Source organism: Choloepus didactylus, chromosome 11 (assembly GCF_015220235.1).
Source record: "Choloepus didactylus isolate mChoDid1 chromosome 11, mChoDid1.pri, whole genome shotgun sequence".
Lineage (NCBI taxonomy): Eukaryota > Metazoa > Chordata > Mammalia > Pilosa > Megalonychidae > Choloepus > Choloepus didactylus.
The window spans coordinates 10,867,808-10,887,511 of record NC_051317.1 but is presented as its reverse complement, the minus strand read 5'-3'; the positions used below and the strand labels follow the sequence as shown (position 1 = coordinate 10,887,511).

The 19,704-nt window shown below is 36.4% G+C and overlaps 1 protein-coding gene across 2 annotated transcripts in view; it reads left to right on the top strand.

The window, feature by feature from the left end:
* Positions 1-19,704, top strand: part of GABRA1 (gamma-aminobutyric acid type A receptor subunit alpha1) — a 57,015-nt gene that overhangs the window by 12,726 nt on the left and 24,585 nt on the right. Inside the window, exons 4-7 of one of the 2 annotated variants that reach the window (XM_037799016.1) lie at positions 6,842-6,909; positions 13,123-13,218; positions 15,131-15,351; positions 18,265-18,347. In XM_037799016.1, coding sequence (XP_037654944.1) covers positions 6,842-6,909; positions 13,123-13,218; positions 15,131-15,351; positions 18,265-18,347 — 468 coding nt within the window. The remainder of the gene's footprint in view (positions 1-6,841; positions 6,910-13,122; positions 13,219-15,130; positions 15,352-18,264; positions 18,348-19,704) is intronic. The other variant, XM_037799017.1, reaches the window with a different exon arrangement.

Below are 19,704 nucleotides of genomic sequence, written 5' to 3'. Positions count from 1 at the left end.
GGTTAATCACCTCCAGATAGAAACTGCCTTTATTATAACGTAAGGAGACAAGAGGAGGTTTCTCACTGGAGATGAGATTAATGTCCAGGGCAATCAAATGTACCTTTTGCTGTGGGAATTGCTTCTATCATGTGCATTCTTGGAGTCCAAAACCATAAAAAGATTAGGGATTGGGTAGACACCTTGAGACTTGGTTCTCTAACCTACCTCCACATTTAGCAGCTGAACGTAGCCCAAATTAAGTAGCAATACATATCAACTAGGAGAACTTTGGCAGCTACTGTAAGGCGTAAAGAGACCATAGGCAGGCCTGTTAATAGGAAATTAAAGACAAGAAGCAAAAATGTTTCTCCAGGCTGAATGGCAGGGAGCTGAAACCCTGTCCAGTCCACTGATGTTTAAGTGGGGAGCACAGGATGTTTTCAGTTTCCAAACAGAATCATTTCAAATTGGGGTTTTGAAATACACTTTATTACGATAACTGATACCAGTCTATTTAGTGTCCATGTACTGAGTGCCTCTGTGAATTAATGGAAACAAAGTAGCTTAAAGGGTGCAATACACCAGTACACTTGCATTATAAGTTATGAGTTCATGGAACTGGGTCTAATGAACATTACTGAGTTTCTCAGTAGACAGCATTCTTTAAAAATAGGGCCAATGCATTGTAAATAAATTGCATAGTAGGCATTCCTAATAAAGCACTACCTACAATACTTTGCTATCCATTCCCTCTTCCATATTATTTATTATAGTCATCCTTACAATCCACATCAACTATCTTCTTAAGCTGCAAGTAACATCACCTCACTCCATTATCCAAATGCTTCATATTGCATTAGAATGAAAGTTCACTTGCTCACTGGCTCTTCCTCAGCAGCCCTTGTGTGCTCCTGTGCTTTGTCTTGTGCCATGCCCATCAGCATCATCAGGTTCCAGATATACTGGAATTTCTGTTTCTTAAACATAATACAATTATTTTCACTGCAGATTTTTTATCTTGTCCTTTCCTCTCCTTGAAATGTCTTTCCTTAGATTTACCATGGCTGATTTTTTTTCTCATTTTTCAGGTTTCAGTTGAAATGTCACCTGTCAGAAAAAAAAAAAAACAAAAAACATCCTTTCAAAGCATTTATAATGATCTTAAAATAAGTAGTGAAATTATTTGTGTGTATGTGTTTGTGCACAACTACACACCTATATTTTCTGCCTGTTTATCTGTCTAATCTATCCATCTATGTATCTATGCATCTATCTATCTATGTGTCTATATATCTGTCTACCATCTAGCTAGCTAGCTAATCTTTTACTCTAAGTCTATGAAGTAAGGTGGAAAAGAACAAGGACATTTTCACTTTTGTTTACTCTTATTATTACTATTATTTAGAACTGTGCCTGCTGGGAACATAGAAAATGCTCAATACACATTTGGTGGTTAAATGAATGAATCCTACAAATGCTCCTTGAAATGTTTTTGGCTTCACTCTCTTATGTGATCCTCACTTCAGTGCTCTGTGGTCAGCTGTGCAGGTATCATTTCTTCATTCAGAAAGTGAGAAAATGCCCAAATGAAAAGATTGTGCCTGAAATCATTCAACTTGTTCTTGATGAAAATCACAGTAAAAATCTGATTCTGAATCCAAAGCACTTAGTAACTTACTATGCTATACTACTTTTCTCATTTCTGCCTCAAATGCAATTTATCTTTTTGAATTGTCACTTCAAAACATCTGTTATTTCATCAAAGCATTTATTTAGCTTGATATCAACTTTCGTAGGAAATTCCCAGTAAAAATAAGATCTACCATTGTCTAGCAGTTGAGTGGTATGTGTAGTATATGATGTAGTATATAGGAATATGTGCAAGTATCTGCATGTGTGTATACTACTGAAAGGTATGCTTGTTTAAACATGGATTTTAATCTATTTATCATCAAAAACTTCATTTACACTGACGTACTATTTAGATATATCTGCAACCACTGTAATAATAATCATCATTATCATCATCTCATTTTATATAATTCTATTCCAAACTTTTCTCTTGAAAACTTAAACATATGTGTTCTGGTTTGCTGATGCTGCTGGAATGCAAAACACCAGAAATGGATTGGCTTTTATAAAAGGGGGTTTATTTGGTTACACAGTTATAGTCTTGAGGCCATAAAGTGTCCAAGATAAGTCATCAACAATCAGGTACCTTCACTGGAGGATGGCCAATGGTGTCCGGAAAACCTCTGTTAGCTGGGAAGGCATGTGGCTGGCGTCTGCTCCAGAGTTCTGGTTTCAAAATGGCTTTCTCCCAGGACGTTCCTCTCTAGGCTGCAGTTCCTCAAAAATGTCACTTTTAGTTGCTCTTGGGGTGTTTTTCCTCTCTTAGCTTCTCTGGAGCAAAAGTCTGCTTTCAGTGACCATCTTCAAATGGTCTCTCATCTGCAGCTTCTCTCTTCTCAGCTCCTGTGCATTCTTCAAAGTGTCCCTCTTGGCTGTAGCAAGATTGCTTCTTCTATCTGAGCTTATGTAGTGCTCTAATAAACTAATCAAGGCTCATGCTGAATGGGCGGGGCCACACCTCCATGGAAATTATCTATCAGTTAACACCTGCAGTTGATTCAGTCACATCTCCTTGGAAACACTCAATCAAAGGATTCCAATCTAATCAACACTAAATACATCTGCCCCCACAAGATTGCATCAAAGAACACGGCGTTTTGGGGGACATAATACATCCAAACCGTATATATATAATGATCCAAACACATACATTTATATTATTTTAACAAATCTGTCAACATTTTTTTACACTGTACATGGGAGTATTATAATGAAGAAAATATTTGACTGAACAATCTCAGTGATTAATCTGCTCTTCGAACATTTCTTCCAAGTGAATTATTTTAATTGATTTCCATTTCCAAACAAGTCCCTGGTTACATAAGGGGTTCATTCATGTTTAGCTTTGGCTAGGTATATAATTGTTTTTGCTAAACTTCATTAGAAGTTCCTGACTATTTAAATGTTGTATGCATTTAAATAGAATGTATTTAGTATAGAAATATCTTGACATTTTTCTCATATGATACAGAGAAAGGCCTTCAGTAGATTTGAGGCATTTCTAACAGCCCTTTAGAGATTGAATAAATTCTGATGGTAAAACATATGATTTGGATTCTATATATCATATATATATAATGATCCAAATATATGTGTATATATATAATAAAACATATTACATATATGAACATATAATTATGTGGTGCATTTCAAGTGGTAGAGAGGGCAGAAATTACTAACACTTCCAATCACTTGGTAAAAGGAAAGTTCCTCAACAGTTTCTCTAGATCTCAGTCAAAGTGCATATGTATGAATGAATTGTCCATTTTAACCTAGTCCTGGGTCCAAAGAGATCTTTATTTCTCACCGTCATTTCTTTGCCACCAAAGAGAGTTAACGATGTAATTATTTACAATTGGATGAAGTTCATTCACAAAAATACTCTGACCATTTTGAGCCTTTGCACTCAGGATTATAAGCCTTCTGCCTTAAAGAATGACTCCACATACCACTTAGGAAATTCCTGGTGAGCTATAGTGAAAGATAGACTTTTGGTCAGAGGATTCTGTCCCTTGTCATTGAAATTGCACTTGACTGAGTGAGGATGTGATTTGGGGATAATTATTAAATGTATGTTTGAATAGAAAAAATATATAAAGGCATTCTTCAAGATTTTAACAGTGAATTTATATGGATGGTGGGATTCCAGGGAATTTTTATTTTCATATTTTTCTGCTTTTTCCAAGCTTATACAATGAAGCTGTGTTTTTTTAAAAATAAATAGCATATTGTATTATGTTGGTCTTAAGCTTGTCTAAACCTTTTGTGATGTTGCATTCTCAATTAAGTTTGGGAAATGCAGGTTTAAATAAGGTTGACTAGATTTATTTAAAACATGATTTCTTAGAGATATTAGCATACTAACATTCTTGGTGAATCTTCCAGAGGGAAAACATGATAAGCAGAGTTTTCCAGCCATTGAAACTTTTTGTTCCAATGGACACTCACTAACAGATGATGACAGTTCATGGAAAATTGTTTGGTTATATAGCAAGGAAAATATATCAGAAAGGAAAGGATGGAAAGAGATTGTTCTCCTTTTCTAATTAATTATGTTCACCCCCACCCCTCCAAATTCCATATGGTATCCAGAATTTCAATTCACTGTGCTCTCCCCTCTTCTTATGCCACCACACTTTCTATTTAGTCATTGGGTGGTCACTGTAATTCTTCACGGACAATCTTCAGTTTGTGGGCTTAGAAATTTTGCTAAGGGTTTGTGCATATGTTTGGAAGAAAAAGAGTATAAAAAGCAAAAATCAGAAACTGTTTAAGGATATGCATATGTATAGATTGCATGTGAATAAGGGCATTTAAAAAACTCATGGGATAGGGATACAAGGAAATATACCTGAAATATTACAATGGAGAGTTTGAGTGAGTCTCAGAGGCAGGTGGTTAGTAGAAAATAAGATGAAGTAATCAAAGATGATGAGCTGGTAAATAAACTTAGGGGCAAGAATAGATATCAGATTAAAGAGATAAACTTTAACAATTTGGTTGTAGCTATTCATGTGAACTGCTTTCCATATATGCCTAATCACTTACAACACAGTAACAACTATGCATGGAAATAGATGTCTAACATTTCAACCTTATTGTGTGTTATTTATTTGTACAGAAATATTTTACTTGGGTTTTTAGCCTTTATAATTTGTTGCTTATATAGCATGGTCCTCTTTTAACAATCTAAAAACAACAGAGGAAAAGTACTTGGCAAAGTTGACACCTCACTTCTTTAGAACACTTTCTCAGGGTAGGTGATACACACTGGTTGTTCCTAAAACATCTAGGGAGCCAATGTTTGTAGAGGAAGCTATTTCCTAGTTATCCCTTGAGGAGTCATCTTAAAGTAAAGAAAGTATGTCTTCCCTACACCCAAGAAATAGGTGATAGTGTTAGTGGACAGCAGTGCCGTCTCAAATGGCCAAGCACGTGCAAGTGTGCAGATGGGGTTTGTATACATTTCCCAAATGAGCATATATCAGTCTTTAATGTTAGTTTCCCACTGCAGTAATAAAAAATGATAAAGACTGACATAATTTTGGTTTTACAGATACCACTCAGTTCTATATGATACTTATAATCTGGAGAGAACTAAAACTCAACCTGAGGGTAAAAAGTCAAGTTAAGTCAACCAGTTGGGGAATGGGAAACAAAAACAGCAGGAGAGTTTGGACATGTCAAGATGCCTCTTTACTTGATCCAAAAAGGAAAATGATCAAAGAAAAAGGACAAAAATGAGCTCAGAGAATAAGACAAATTCTAACTTTTGTCAATATAGAACATGGTTTTTTTTCTTTTTTATTATTGTTTGTAGCTGAAGAGCAGTCCTGAATTCCTAATGAAGTGTGAGCTGATAATGGAGACTTAAGAAACAACACGTTATAACTAAGAAACAGAGTTAGCCCTGTAAAATACATACATGGAGAGAAAGTGTGTGATAGACATAGAGGTATACATGTCTGGAGAATGGCTAACGGAAGGAGTGTGAAAGGGGATAATATTAGAGGAGAATGGTTAATATTTCACATAATTTTATGTCAAAGAGCTCACTTTGGCATTTTGGAGCAAATGAAATTGCAAATAAATGATTCTGAAGGAAATCCATTGGATTTGTCAGAGAAGGGAATATTTACATCTCCAAATTTTTCTGTCTTCAATATACACATTATATGTAATGTAGAACATGACCTTCTCGAGGAAACTTTATTTAAATTTCTTTAAAAAATTTATTTTAAAAAAGTGACTTTCTGAGGTATAAAGCTGAACTCTTGATTTTCAAAGGAATTCAACTCTGCATATATGAGATCACTTTTTTAATGCCCTACGCCAAGGGATATGGATGTCCTGGTAAATGAAACTAATTGCTTAAGATGCCGGACTGTTATTTCTCAGAGCTAAAGTTTAAAATTACCAACAAAATTATCTTTTCCATTATTATCCCTCAACAAATTGTTTCCCTTTTTTGCAAGTAACATTTTTCTGTTTCTTGGTGAGTGGCTGTATTTCTATGTAAAAGGCTGCATTGAGTTGCCACAAACATACAATAAATATGCTTTATTGGTTAACATGCATGCCATCAGAGGCCAATAAAAATGAAATCATGTTGAACCTGAAATGGAATCTATTAAATGAATTCTTTCTATGCCATCATATGTTCTCCTCATCCCCAAAATTCAAGAAATTTATAGAGGTTTTCAGATTTTTCCCAGGGTGTTATTTGAATAATTCAGTTATTACTTAGCACAAGAAAGCAATCATTTATAAAACATACCCTTGAGTCTTTCAAGAGTTAATAAATCTTACTAAAGAATACCATATACTTCCCAAGAGTAGCATAAATACCTTGAGGATCTTCCTAGCTTGTTTAAGAATATTTAAGCTTAAACCTATATTTGTATGCTACATTTTTATTATAAGATGAAATGGCTCAGTATCATTTAGAAAAGCATATCCATACTTGAGGAATCCATTAAGCCAAAGATGAATTCTTCATAAAGACTCTACCTCCCAAAGTGGCATATTTAGGCTCCGTTCTCCATTGAAAATATTAACTGTGAAATTTCATGTGTAAGCAGTAAATTATCAGAACTACACAGTAGACCAATTTTAGAAATAGCTAATCAAAGCCAATAAATTTCCCATTTGGTTATGAGTGTGTGTTGGTGCAATCTAATAAGGGATGTTGATAGACACTCACTGTCCCAATTTCCTGCTTCATCAGAGCGTGTAACCGAAGTGAAGACTGACATCTTTGTCACCAGTTTCGGACCCGTTTCAGACCATGATATGGTAAGTGACACTGCATCTTTGGTTTCCTTGTGATTTTTTTTTTTTAATTTAACTTTTAAAAGAAAAATATACACTAAATGTCTAGGGAGCAATCTAAAATAGCTTGACTGTATCTTTGTGTCTCTATGTGTATAAAATACAATATATATATACACACATATATTTATTTATACAACATAAAAACACCCATTTACTTCCCAGACCAAATCTATTTCTACAGTTATCAACCATTGCAGCCCTTGCAGTCTTCTTTTTTCCATCCCTGAAATGATTACTTTGCTCTGGTTGATGTTCTGCAAGCCAAATAGTGTGATTTACTTTTCTTCTCAGGTAGAAGGCCATGTTGATTCAAGGATGCTGGGTTTTCAGGCAGCCAGCACCATTATAGAATAGCCATAAATATTACAATTTCTGAATTATATTTTGGCCAAAATGGGAAAATTAGTATAAAAGCTGAGTGAATATTTGACCATAATTAGAGGAAAAATAGTTAAAATAAAATACACCATCGAGAAATTTCTGGCTTCACAGTAAAAAGAACCTACTAAGATAGTATCCAGAGTGAGAATGCGATGAATGAATACCTGATATTTCTTTTTTAACTTGAAAAAATTACCAGGAATTTGTTTTATATCTGGTGGCACTTGGTAAGTCAGTTGAGCTCTACAGATTGATTTTATTTCTGAACTCATAAAAGCTAAGCTTCTACATAAGGATGCCATCATAAAGAGGCCATGAAGACATACTATTACAAATATTTCAAAAACACACTAATTGAACACTGTTTTTGACATGTCCTTTTGTGGCATCATCTTAATGCAAATATCCTCCAATTTCATCGTTGTCCAGGATGATTCAGGATAAAAATTAAAAAGCAAAATCATATTTCAGTTTCCCAGTCTTCTATAGCAAATACCACACAATGGGTTGGCTTAAACAATTGGAATATATTAGCTCATAGTTTTGAGGCTAGAAGAAGAAATCCAAAATCAAGGCATCAGCAAGGCAATGTTTTCTCCCCCAAATCTATAACATCCCTGTGCTGGCTGCCAGTGATCCTTGGGGTTCCTTGGCTTGCGTCTCTGCTTTTAATCACATTGAGATGTCCTCTCTTTAGTTTTCCTGGTTACTTGGTCTGCTGGCTTCCTGCTTCTAGCTTCTCCATGTGGATTTGTTTTCAAAGCCTCCAGTGATAGGATTTAGACTCATCCCAATTTGGCTGGCCAGAACTTAACTAAAAATAATATCTTATTTACAATGGGTTCACACCCACAGGAATGCAATTAGAATTAAGAACGTATTTGTTTGTTCTCTTGGGGTACATAATTCAATGTACCACATCATCCTAGGCAGGCATTTTCCACAGTGTGGAAATTCACACCTTGGCAGGGTAAAATTTTGACAATTCCTGAGGTAAGGAAACCTATTTAACTAGATTTAATTTAGTGTTTTCCAATCATATTTGACCAAAATTCTTTACTTTTTCATGTAATACCTGTTAAAATTTTATAGAAGCAATGTTCTGTGAATTAACCATAGGGAAATTCAGGCAGAGGGGATGATAAAATATCTTACATCCTAAATCAGTTTATGAAATGTACTAAACACACAAATAGGAGTTAGCAGAGCATATGAGAGAGGGTTGGGTGAGAACACAGGCAGGTAAGAATGCTTGGGATTGTAATCCTAGCTCCTCCACTTCCCTTGGAAAAATTACTTAATAACTCTTTGCCTTATTTTTTCATGTGCAAAATGAGAATAATAATAATACCTCATCAGTTTATTACAAAAAATGTCCCTTAGTACAGTCAAAGCACTTAAAATGATTCCTGTCGTATAATAAACACTTAATAAATGTTAGCCATTCTTACTATGCAAGATATAAAAATGTAAAAGTCAAACTATTATTGTGAATTTAGTCCTGTGCATCTCATTTAGGCATGATGATCAAGCCATATGCCACATTTATTCGAATACTGTGAGATACACTATTTTTAACTAAAATGATCATTTTCTGAGGACCTGGTTCTTTGTGGTTGTCCCATGTTGGAAGTGAGTCTTCCTGTAATATTATTTTCTCATCATGCCACATGTAAGAAGCTTTAATAGGTGTCACTGAGGTTTAAGGTCGATTCATCCTTTTCTGTATCCCATAAATTAAAAAAAAAAAGAAATGTAACTTTCCCTCATTCACTCCCAACATTGATTATTGGCTGAGCAGGACCAGATCTTCAGTCATTTTCACTGATCCTGCTCTGTGAGGCAATAAAGCTTGGGAGTTGAGAGGGCCATCTCTAGGAGTCAGCCTGGCTGAGTTCAAATCTCATCACTACCAGCCGGGTGACTATGGGAAAATCATTTAAGCTTCTGAGGCTCTCGAAGTCTCTGAAATGGGTGTAATATTGTAGTTACCTAAACTTGTAAGATTTTTATGAATGTTTAATGAGTTAAGGAAAAATAAAATATGTCTCAATATCTAATACAATATAATAGGTATTATCATTTTAGCCCTTATCATGCCATGTTCCCCTGGAAATTTCCTTTTCTCTCCACCCATCTAAATCCTGTATTCTCTGCCAGGATCCAGTGCTTCTTGACCCAGATGCTTGATGAAAAGATTTTTTAATTTTGCTAATAACAAAATCAACTTCTCCTTTATGCATTCAAATCACATTTATTGACTATCACATACAATTTAACATTTTGCCACATATGCAGTACTGCTTGGTAAGATTATTGACCTTATATAAATGTCTTGTTTTCCTAAAGTGATGGCTACAAGAATAAAGACAAAATTGTTTCACATCCCACACTGTAGCAATAATTACTGGCTTAGAATAAGTGCTGAATTGCTACTTACATGATGATAGTTTAGGGACTTATAGTGTCTTTAAAAAGCTGGGGTCTTATGGGACCCAATAAATTACATCCCTCTTCCCCATCCAAATTCTGAGCACTTTGAGAAATAAGACAATAAAATCGATGATACAGGAAATGAGGCTATCGTCTTTATTACTCACAATGATGATATTGTGGAATGTGGAGAAGTGGGTTCCAGAGTGTGTTCTACAGACAAGTGGGCTGCAGAGTGTGAACATGGGGCAGATTTACCCACCAGGCACAGGAACTGTTGGCCTCTCTCACCTTGGGGGGAAACTGCCCATGTAAATCTTCTGACATGGAGGAGCACAGAGAATTTGTGTCTTATGGACAGCCAGCATCCAAACAGGTAAAGATACGAGGGAAGGGGCTGAGACAGCCAAATTCGTTTCTAGTTCCGCAGTGACTCAACTGATTAAATTTATTCCCACCACCACCACCCAGCAGAACAGAATGAGAGAATGGAGATCATTTAGGAGTTTTACTCTGTTGAAGTGCCCTGATTATGGGTGAAAACATCATGAGGAAGCACGGACCATTACAAACACCACATACTAGTTATAACGATCAATATACTTCTTTTTTCTTTCTAATTGGCAATTCTGTCTCTGTCCCCAGTACCTGATACCATGCCTCACACAGAGGAGATGTTCAATAGGGGCTGTTAAAGGACAGTTGCCCAATGAAGCCATATGTAATCACAAACTTTTCTCTTCTCTCAGAAGATATTAGACATGCCTTTGAGTTATCTGTTCAGATTAATTGTGATTTAAGGAACTAAGGATGTTGTCTGTCTTTAACTGAAGGTGGGCATCCAGACTTTTGTCACAGCATTAACTCTGGAATTATTACAAATTACTTTTCATATATGACCTAGGAAGAGGTTGAAAGAGGGTACCGAGTTGGAATACTCCTTATTGCTTAAAACTTCTAAGCCAGACAATGCTTAAATTGTTCTGTCAATGTATCAAATTAGCCATAGGACTGCAAGTTATTTGCTAAGTAGCTAGTGAAAATTGTACCTGACCACCCTGTTTTAGAGGAGCAATCATTTAAATCACAGTATAGGAGACTTATGCTTAAGGAAGGGCAAGTGATTTAGAGGCAATCAAATTAGAAGGCAGAATTACAAGGCTATTTTTTTTCAAGGTAGTTTTTAAGGTGAGGACTAATAAAAGTCTAATTAATAGTAATAACTGCAACAACACTTTCTGAACATTTTTGAACATTTTTGAAGGCTTATGCTATGTCAGGCACTTTATAGATATTTCATCTAATCCTCATGCCAAACCTTTTAGCTAAGTACTATTATTAGTCACATTTTCCAAAGAAGGAAAGTGACCCAACTAGCTAAGTGCAGTGATTTGAACCCCAGCCCTCCAACCCTAGAGACTCATAGCTCCCAAGGCATCTGACTGCATCTGGAATAGAAAACAAAATTAGGACAACTCTTTAACTTTATTTTAAAACCATTAATTGGCAATCAAACTGCACATTCCCAGGGCACTAGTTTATGACAGAAATATCCAGGCAGGCAGCACAATCAAAGAGCCCTGTGTTCCATAGAACTTAAAATGTATTACATGAAAGCACACCCAGCTGTATTAAATGGTGCAAGCAGGAGCACGTCAATACGATATTTATTTAGGAACTTAAGGGATATTTTTGTAGGTCTTCAGAGTCAAGCCCTCATTCTCCAGGGACCTACCCCGTTGAACAGGTAACTCAGACTTCACCTGAGAGGAAGGGCTGATACACTGAAGCTGGAGCAAATTCTTCAGCAGAGCTTCCTCTTTGCTCAGACCCTGTCTGTGGAGAACCCTCTTTTGCCATCTGTGCTTGGTTAACGTACCACTTTCTCAATTTCTCCAGGTTCTCTGCCCTACTAAATTTCCAGAGAAGTAGTACTTTTTCATTTCCAGCTATATAAGGAATCCATTATAAATTTGCATTTATTTAAAAAAATAACATGAAGCGGGAGACAAATAATAATAATTTCTAACATCTACTGAAAGCTTCCTAAGTGCCAGACAAGCTTCCAAGATGTTCATGTTATCTTGCTGACTTCTCATTATGAAGTAAGTGGCTGTGATTATCCCATTTTATAGATGAGGAAACTTGGATTTGGAGAGAGTGAGAAACTTCCCATGGCCTCTCAGCTGGCAGATTGACAATTCAGCTCTGGTTATTAGGTTTTGAGCATACAGTGATAACCACAACACTTTGACTCTACCTCCCTCCTCCCTCTTGTTCCGACTTCTGGAAGAAGAAGACTCTGGCTTATATTGGTCCAGGGCCCAGTCTGGGTCTCACGAACAAGGACCGTACACATAGCTACTGTAGCCACCCACTGCTGCCATGGCAACCATGCAGAGAGGCAGGTCTCTGAAAATGGTAGACCAAGTACTGATATTCTTGATTAGTCAGGGGCTGCTCATCATTGTGCCAGTTTGAATATATTGTGTCCCCCAAATGCCATTATCTTTGATGTAGTCTTGTGGGGCAGACGTTTTGGTGCTGATTAGATTTGCTTGGAATGTGCCCCACCCAGCTGTGGGTGATGACTCTGATGAGATATTCCCATGGAGGCGTGGCCCCACCCATTCAGGGTGGGCCTTGATCAGTGGAGCCATATAAATGAGCTAACTCAAAGAGAAGGAACTCAGTGAAGCTGTGAGTGACGTTTTGAAGAGGAGCAAGCTTGCTAGAGAGGAACGTCCTGGGAGAAAGCCATTTTGAAACCAGAACTTTGGAGCCGACACCAGCCATGTGCCTTCCCAGCTAACAGAGGTTTTCTGGACACCATTGGCCATCCTCCAGTGAAGGTACCTGATTGCTGATGTGTTACCTTGGACACTTTATGGCCTTAAGACTGTAACTGTGCAGCCAAATAAACCCCCTTTTTATAAAAGCCAATCCATCTCTGGTGTTTGGCATTCTGCAGCATTAGCAAACTAGAACAATCATCAACTACTTTTATTTCAAGTTTCATTTCTACTACTTACATAGGGGAAAATGGAAAATGACAGCTTTCCTACCTGGTCAGTTTTACTTCGTGTATGTGTGTATGTGTGAGTGGGTGTGTACATGTATGAATGTCTGTTTGAGTGGTAAGATGTTTGGAGGGAGAATGTCTTAATGTCTTAAACGAAAATGGGGATTTCATTGTCATTAGCACAGGTAAATACAGTTGGCTGTAAACATGACATACATGTAGACATTACAACTCTGGCAAATTTTGATTTAACTTTTGTCATCCTTGCCTTTGGGATATATCTTTTCAAATATATGACCTTAAATCTATTTTAAACTCATTTTATATTTAAAATTTAGTTTCAAAAGTATCCTGGAGCAAGCAACAAAGGAGCAAAATTCTTAGATTCATGGACAAATGGTCAGCTTAGACATCCTTGGAACCTTAATTCACAGGTGGGATTTCCGCTACTGTTGACCAATTTAAAGTTCAGTCAGATAGAGAATAGAGTTTATGTGGTTAAGACCTGAAGAACAGACATTTCATGGTATGTCATATACCTACCTCACAGGTTTTTCCATTGTGCTGAACATGCACAGTCTTGAGTAGATTCATCCACACCACTGGAGTGGGGGAAGGGAGAGAGAAGACGTTCTCAAATAGCATAAGCTTCTCTCCAAAACTGGTCAAAATGGTCAAGTCAAAACTCCTTAGCCAAAGTTTTGAGGAACCTCTGTAACCAGCTTCAACTCTACCTTTTGAATTCTTGGCTTCCACTATCCCCTTAACCAAGTTCCCCCCCATAGTCTGTCTTGTTTTCCTGGAAAGCGGTGCCTCTCCACATCACCTCCTGTAACTCACAGGCCCCTTCCCCTTTTCTTTCCTCATGGAAAATAACATCTTATGTCCATCCTACTCCTCCATGGGTTTTTCTTACTGCATGCAAGCCTAAATGATCTCTCACTCTGATAAATTTGAGAGATGCTTAACAAATGTTTGTTGGTGAGTGAATTCCTTTGTCATGTAACATAATGCCTTTCATCTAACAGTTTCAGTCTCAGAAAAACTTAACAGAAAAAACAAGGTACCTTGTCTTGCTTCCAAAGAGAGACTGGCATCATGTAACAGTTCATTGTTTCTACCTCAGTCTGCAGTTAGCACTATACCTGGCACATTTATTAACGCCATCTAATAGAACTTGTTAATCACTTGATCAGTAAGGAATCAGCAATGCCAAATGTGTGCCAGAAGAATGTACCTTCAATAAATCTTTACTCAATCTGGCTTAAACCAGGTAGTCATATTCATGTTCAAAAGGTCTAGACACAGATAAGATTTATTTTGTGTGTCATAAAGACAATATGCATAAGATTAAAAATACTTGCTTTCTTGATGTGCCAGGGCTTTTAAGGATTAAGAAAATGTGGCATGTAGTTTCCAAATTAGTCTTCCTTTCAGTTTGGAACATGCTAAGATTAATGGAGAAGTGGTCATCTTCATTTCAAACCATTGAATACCAAATTTAGTGTTAGTGTTGCAAGCGCTGAAAGGAAAATGGATTCCCTTTTCAATTTTAGGAGCTGGTAAGTCACATTGCTTGTTTTCAGATTAGCAGAGGTTTGTCTCTGGGTATGGCCACGAGAAATGCCATGTTTATTCAAATAAATAGATTCCCTGGCTGTGAATGATGATGAGCTTCACACATTTCTCATGTGTCTTATACACACACACTCACAAACGTACACTCACACATACCCGCACACTGTGCATTCTTGTTTTATTGGAAAAGATCCAAGTTTCCAGTTGAAACGGATTCCGAATTTTCGTAATCTTCTCCATCATGTAGGAGAATCGAAAGTTGCATGATTATCTATGAAAATAATTTTACTTAGCCAAAAGAAGCACATCCACTTTAGAACCATGTTTGACTTAGGTTTGGCTGTTAGCATATCAGAGACCATGGGAGGGTCCACAAGAAAATACTATGGTCTAACTTTATGGCTGGAATAATATAATTTTAACATTTTAACATGTGTGTGTTTTCCATTTGTAATATATTCTATGTCTTTAAGTGCCAGGATGGTTGAGTGTGTTGCTTTCCTTTCACGTATCTGAGGAGATCACTGGTAGCATTTTTCTGGTCAAAAATTATTTTGGGCATTTTAGATATTTAAAAAAACATTATTCTGCCAACCAAAGATTCTTCTGATACCAATATGCACAGGCTATACAAGTTAACTTGTAAAAACGTCATGCAGCTCATATTTTGCTTCCAAAGTTGTGAAAATTATGCATTGTTTGTGTAAGATATTTGCATTGCAAAATACAGCACAGTGAACTTCTTTGCCATTTTCCAAAATTACCTAGGAATATACAATAGATGTATTTTTCCGTCAAAGTTGGAAGGACGAAAGGTTAAAATTTAAAGGACCCATGACAGTTCTGCGGTTAAATAACTTAATGGCAAGTAAAATCTGGACTCCGGATACCTTTTTTCACAACGGAAAGAAGTCGGTGGCCCATAACATGACCATGCCCAACAAACTCCTGCGGATCACGGAGGATGGCACCTTGCTCTACACCATGAGGTGAGCACGGCTGTGTTTCTAGTTGTTATCTTTTTTTGAAAAAATACATTTTTATTGTGAAATTTGACAAATATACAGAACAGTGATAACTTTCAAACAAGTAGTTAGAAAGCACATTTCAAAGAATGTTCTGGTTACAGTTCCACAATTTCACTTATTTCCTCGTTGTGATATATAACATCTATACAGAAAGTGATAACTTTCAAAGTACAATTTAATGAGTAGCTATAGAACAAATTTCAAAGGATGTTATGGGTTGCAGTTCTACCATTTCAGTTATTTCCTTCTAGTTATTCTAATACCCTACCATCTAAAAATATGTGTATATATTTATAGAAAGATTCAGTATTCATAATCCTTTGTTAAATCCTGTATTGTCTGTTGTTACCCCTCCCTTTAGTTTAATCACTTTCTAGATCTTTAGGGGTGTCTAGGCAGTGACCACCCTAACTTGTTCATATTTTAAAGGGGTGTCACCCTTATGGGGAAGGGGGCTGCATCTGGTTGATGTTCTTAAAGAGGCTGTTGCCTCTTGGTTTTTGGACTTGTCTGGCATAAAAACACTCTCGTGAATTTAAGTTTCTGAAAAAAATGCTAGTTTTTTCTAGTTATGCTTTCTGCGCTTGGTTTTCTTTCACCTCTAGGCAATCGTCAAGCTGATGATCTATGGACTAATAAACCCTGTTGGGGCATTTGGTTTCTTGTTTTTCAACAATCATAATTACTCTACTATGAGAAGTAAACTTTCTGAAATAGTCTGCAAGTACTGGAATGTTAATTAGAATGATTAGGAAAAAAATGGAAAAAATATTAACCCATATTTCAAGTAATGCAATAGCACAATATATTTCTCTAAGCTGCTCTGATTCATTTTGAGAAACTTTCCCTCCTTGTTGTAAACCTCAAATATTCCTGTATTCCTGTAAGACCTAGACTTAATTTCTAGAAGCTAACTAAAGGGTATATCTGAAAATGTTTCTACTAAAAAGGAAGGATGAGGGGATAGAAAATAAGAACTATAATATTCTTAAAAGGAAACACAGGCTCTAGCCGAATATATATATATTGAAGAAATATGTAAACTCATATTGATATCTTTAACTAAATTGAGAATAAATATTATCTCAATTTTGCTTAAACTGAAGACTATGCCTAGTTTTATTGTTTATAAACATTTCCCCCTTACTGAGATTACTAGAAAACCCTGCATATAATGAAGCCTCATTATTTTTTGGTTGAATGAAGGAAACATGAATAAAATAAAGTTTGAATATTTTTTAAAGAAGAAAGAGGTATGTTAAGAATATCTCTAATATATGAGAATTTAGACTTTGCCCAGCACTCGTCGCCTGAGGGATGCAGTTATTTCATCCCATGATAACTGGTAGGAACATTGCATCTGGCCAATGCTTGGCAATTCAGATCATGCAATTATTCCTTTGGGATAAAAGGGTAACAGGCAAAATCTTTTACTTGGTGGGTTGGATTTGCATGGGAATAGAGTGCTATTTTGCCTTTATAAAGCTTCCAGAATGCCTGGCTTTTCCTACACAGGTATCCAAACCAAAATAAAAAAAAAAAAGCTTGAAGAACCACATTAGATGTGCGATCCAAGTAGAGAGTATTGATCCAAGCATGACAAGAATTACGGAATGAAATTCCTGTGGTGAGAGAAAGAATACATTAGCAACACATGTCATATCAAGCAGGACCTGTTTATATTTGAAATTTAAATTACTCTCTCCTTCTAAGCTCCCTATGCTTTCTATTTGAGCCTAAATTCAGTGTTCATTCCTCCCCACTGGCAATTTTTTAGGGAGGGATTTACAAATCCTGAGTAGTTTATCTATTAATATGCCTTCTGGAGTCTGAATCGGTTTTTATCAACTGGCCTATTTCCCCTGTCTTCTAAATGTCTCATCGCCTTTGTTAATGCACCCTCTTTCCTTAGTGATTTGACTTAAGACTGTATGTCTAATTGTTAATTTACACATTTCATATTTGCATTAGTCAATATTGTAATCGCAATGATTTTACTATGAGCCATCTTAGCACATTTACTGAGATATTTAATAACCAGAGTAAATATATTTTTCTAAAAAGCATATGAGAGAAATAGGTATAAATTCCCTCAGAATTCCACAAAATGACATCAAATACATTTCAGTGCATTTCTTTTTAACCACCCTATCTTTAAACATCAACAGAACTCACGTTCCCAGAAAATGGGGACTAAAGAGAAACACAACGGAGTCCTGGCTTCACTTAGGTAATGGATTTGTAAAATAAAACTAAATGGTTGGAATATTTTAAGAAAAGAGTGAGAGCAGCCATGAGAGAAAACAGAGATCACATGTAAACTCTCAAGGAGACTTTAGGTTAATCCCAAACTCATGACACCTGACAACGGTTCCTCTCTCTCTCCTTCTCCAACTGCCTCATTGTTTTATGCATTTGGTGCTTTTTTAGGGAAGGAGGTAGGAGAGTTGCACTTTGGAAAGGAAAAATTCTGTCTTCTTTACTGTCCATGTCTTCCTTTCAACCAAAGATGAATTAGCATTTATACAGGTATTTATTTGCTTACATCTCGTTTTGTTCTCAAGGGATATGCTGTAGCTAGGTGGATTAATTAGTGATGCTTGTGTTGGAATACATTAGCAATGCATGTCGATTGCACAAAATCAGGTGTCATGTATTTTCTCAAAACAAACAAAAATGGATAGAATCCAGTCATTGTTGTAAATAATTCTTTCTTGATCATTTGATTATTAACAGCTCAACATAGCTCTGCAGTTTGTGCTTATATCTCCAGCTTCATTAATACATTTACTACAATAAGTAACATCCCAATCAGATTTATAAGGAAGGAATTAATTCATATGTTTTTGCCCTTTCCTTCTCTTAATTGACAAGGCTGACGGTGAGAGCTGAATGTCCGATGCATTTGGAAGACTTCCCTATGGATGCCCACGCCTGCCCACTAAAATTTGGAAGCTGTGAGTAAATTTATTTTAAATTTTCTTTATTCTTACGAGAGACTAAAAGCATTTTGGCAAAAGCCCTCCCATCAGTTATGTCTGTTAGAGTGACAGATAGATAAAGGGCATCAAAGTGAAGTTTAAGGAGCAATATTCTATGAGTACTTTCTGTAAGTAATGATATTTGACTTCATTTTTAAATGTCAGTGTTACTGCGGGAATGGGTTATTCCTTATCTCCTGGACTAGAAAGCATAGGTTGGATTAAACCATTTAATGGAAGGAAGAATTACATTTTTATTGAAGTTGTATTCATGGTAAAAGGAGCAAAGAAAGGACGCTTAAACCACAAGGACAATTTTTCCTCCCAATAAATGGAGATTATTCTTTTTATTTTATATCATTAGTAACACTTGTTTGACTTTAAGAATAATCTAACTTGTTTGCCAGTGGAAATTTGGTAGGTGCCAAAGGGAAACAAGTAGGCATTTTTTAATGATGAAGCCAACGAACAATACGCCCTAATCATACACTTACAGAAGTTCTAGATCTGTTTGGATATCCCATGAAATTCATGTATATATTAATGCTCTTGAAGGTATCCTAGATGCAACTCTTTTATTATAACTTTCTGGGTTTCTGCCTTTTGGAACTAAACAAGCACACCTGAGAGGAGTGCTCTAATTGGGTGGTGCCCAAGGTTTGCTTCCCTGGCGTTCTCACTACCCTTACGCTTTTGACTCGCATGCATGGAAGCAAGTGGGAAAAATGCTTTCCTTGTTTCCTGCAAGGGAGTTACGTACATGGGCTGAGTCAACTTCTAGACTACCTAATCAGCTTTCTGTTCTCACTAGACACGCAGTCTGAGCAACTATTTTGGTAAGGATATGATTCACAGAAGAAAAATATCTGTAGTGTAGGAAGACAGCAAGCAAAAAAAAAATAGCAAAGGGCCGTCAGGCTCCCAGCAGCACTAGTCATGAAGAGACCACTTCCTCTATTTATAAATCTCTTTCTATACTGAAACCCAAGGATATCCTACTTCAAAAACCACCAGCTGTGTATTATTGGTGTAACTGTCCTGTAAGTTTGAAAGTATTTCAAAGTAAAAAGTTTTTAAAAAGGTACTGAAACTCCTCATCCAATATTTCTAAATCCCTTTTTGTCTGTTTTCTTCTTTTCAAACACACACACACACACACACACACACACACACACACACACACACACACACAGAAACTATGCAGGCCTTTGGCGATAACTCCCTCCTCCCCATATTTTCCCATTTTAGTAAGTCCCTCCTATGTCATGGACTGCTATGTTCTTTCCTGATTACCAGTTCCATTTTTAATAATAACAACACGGATTATTTGTTA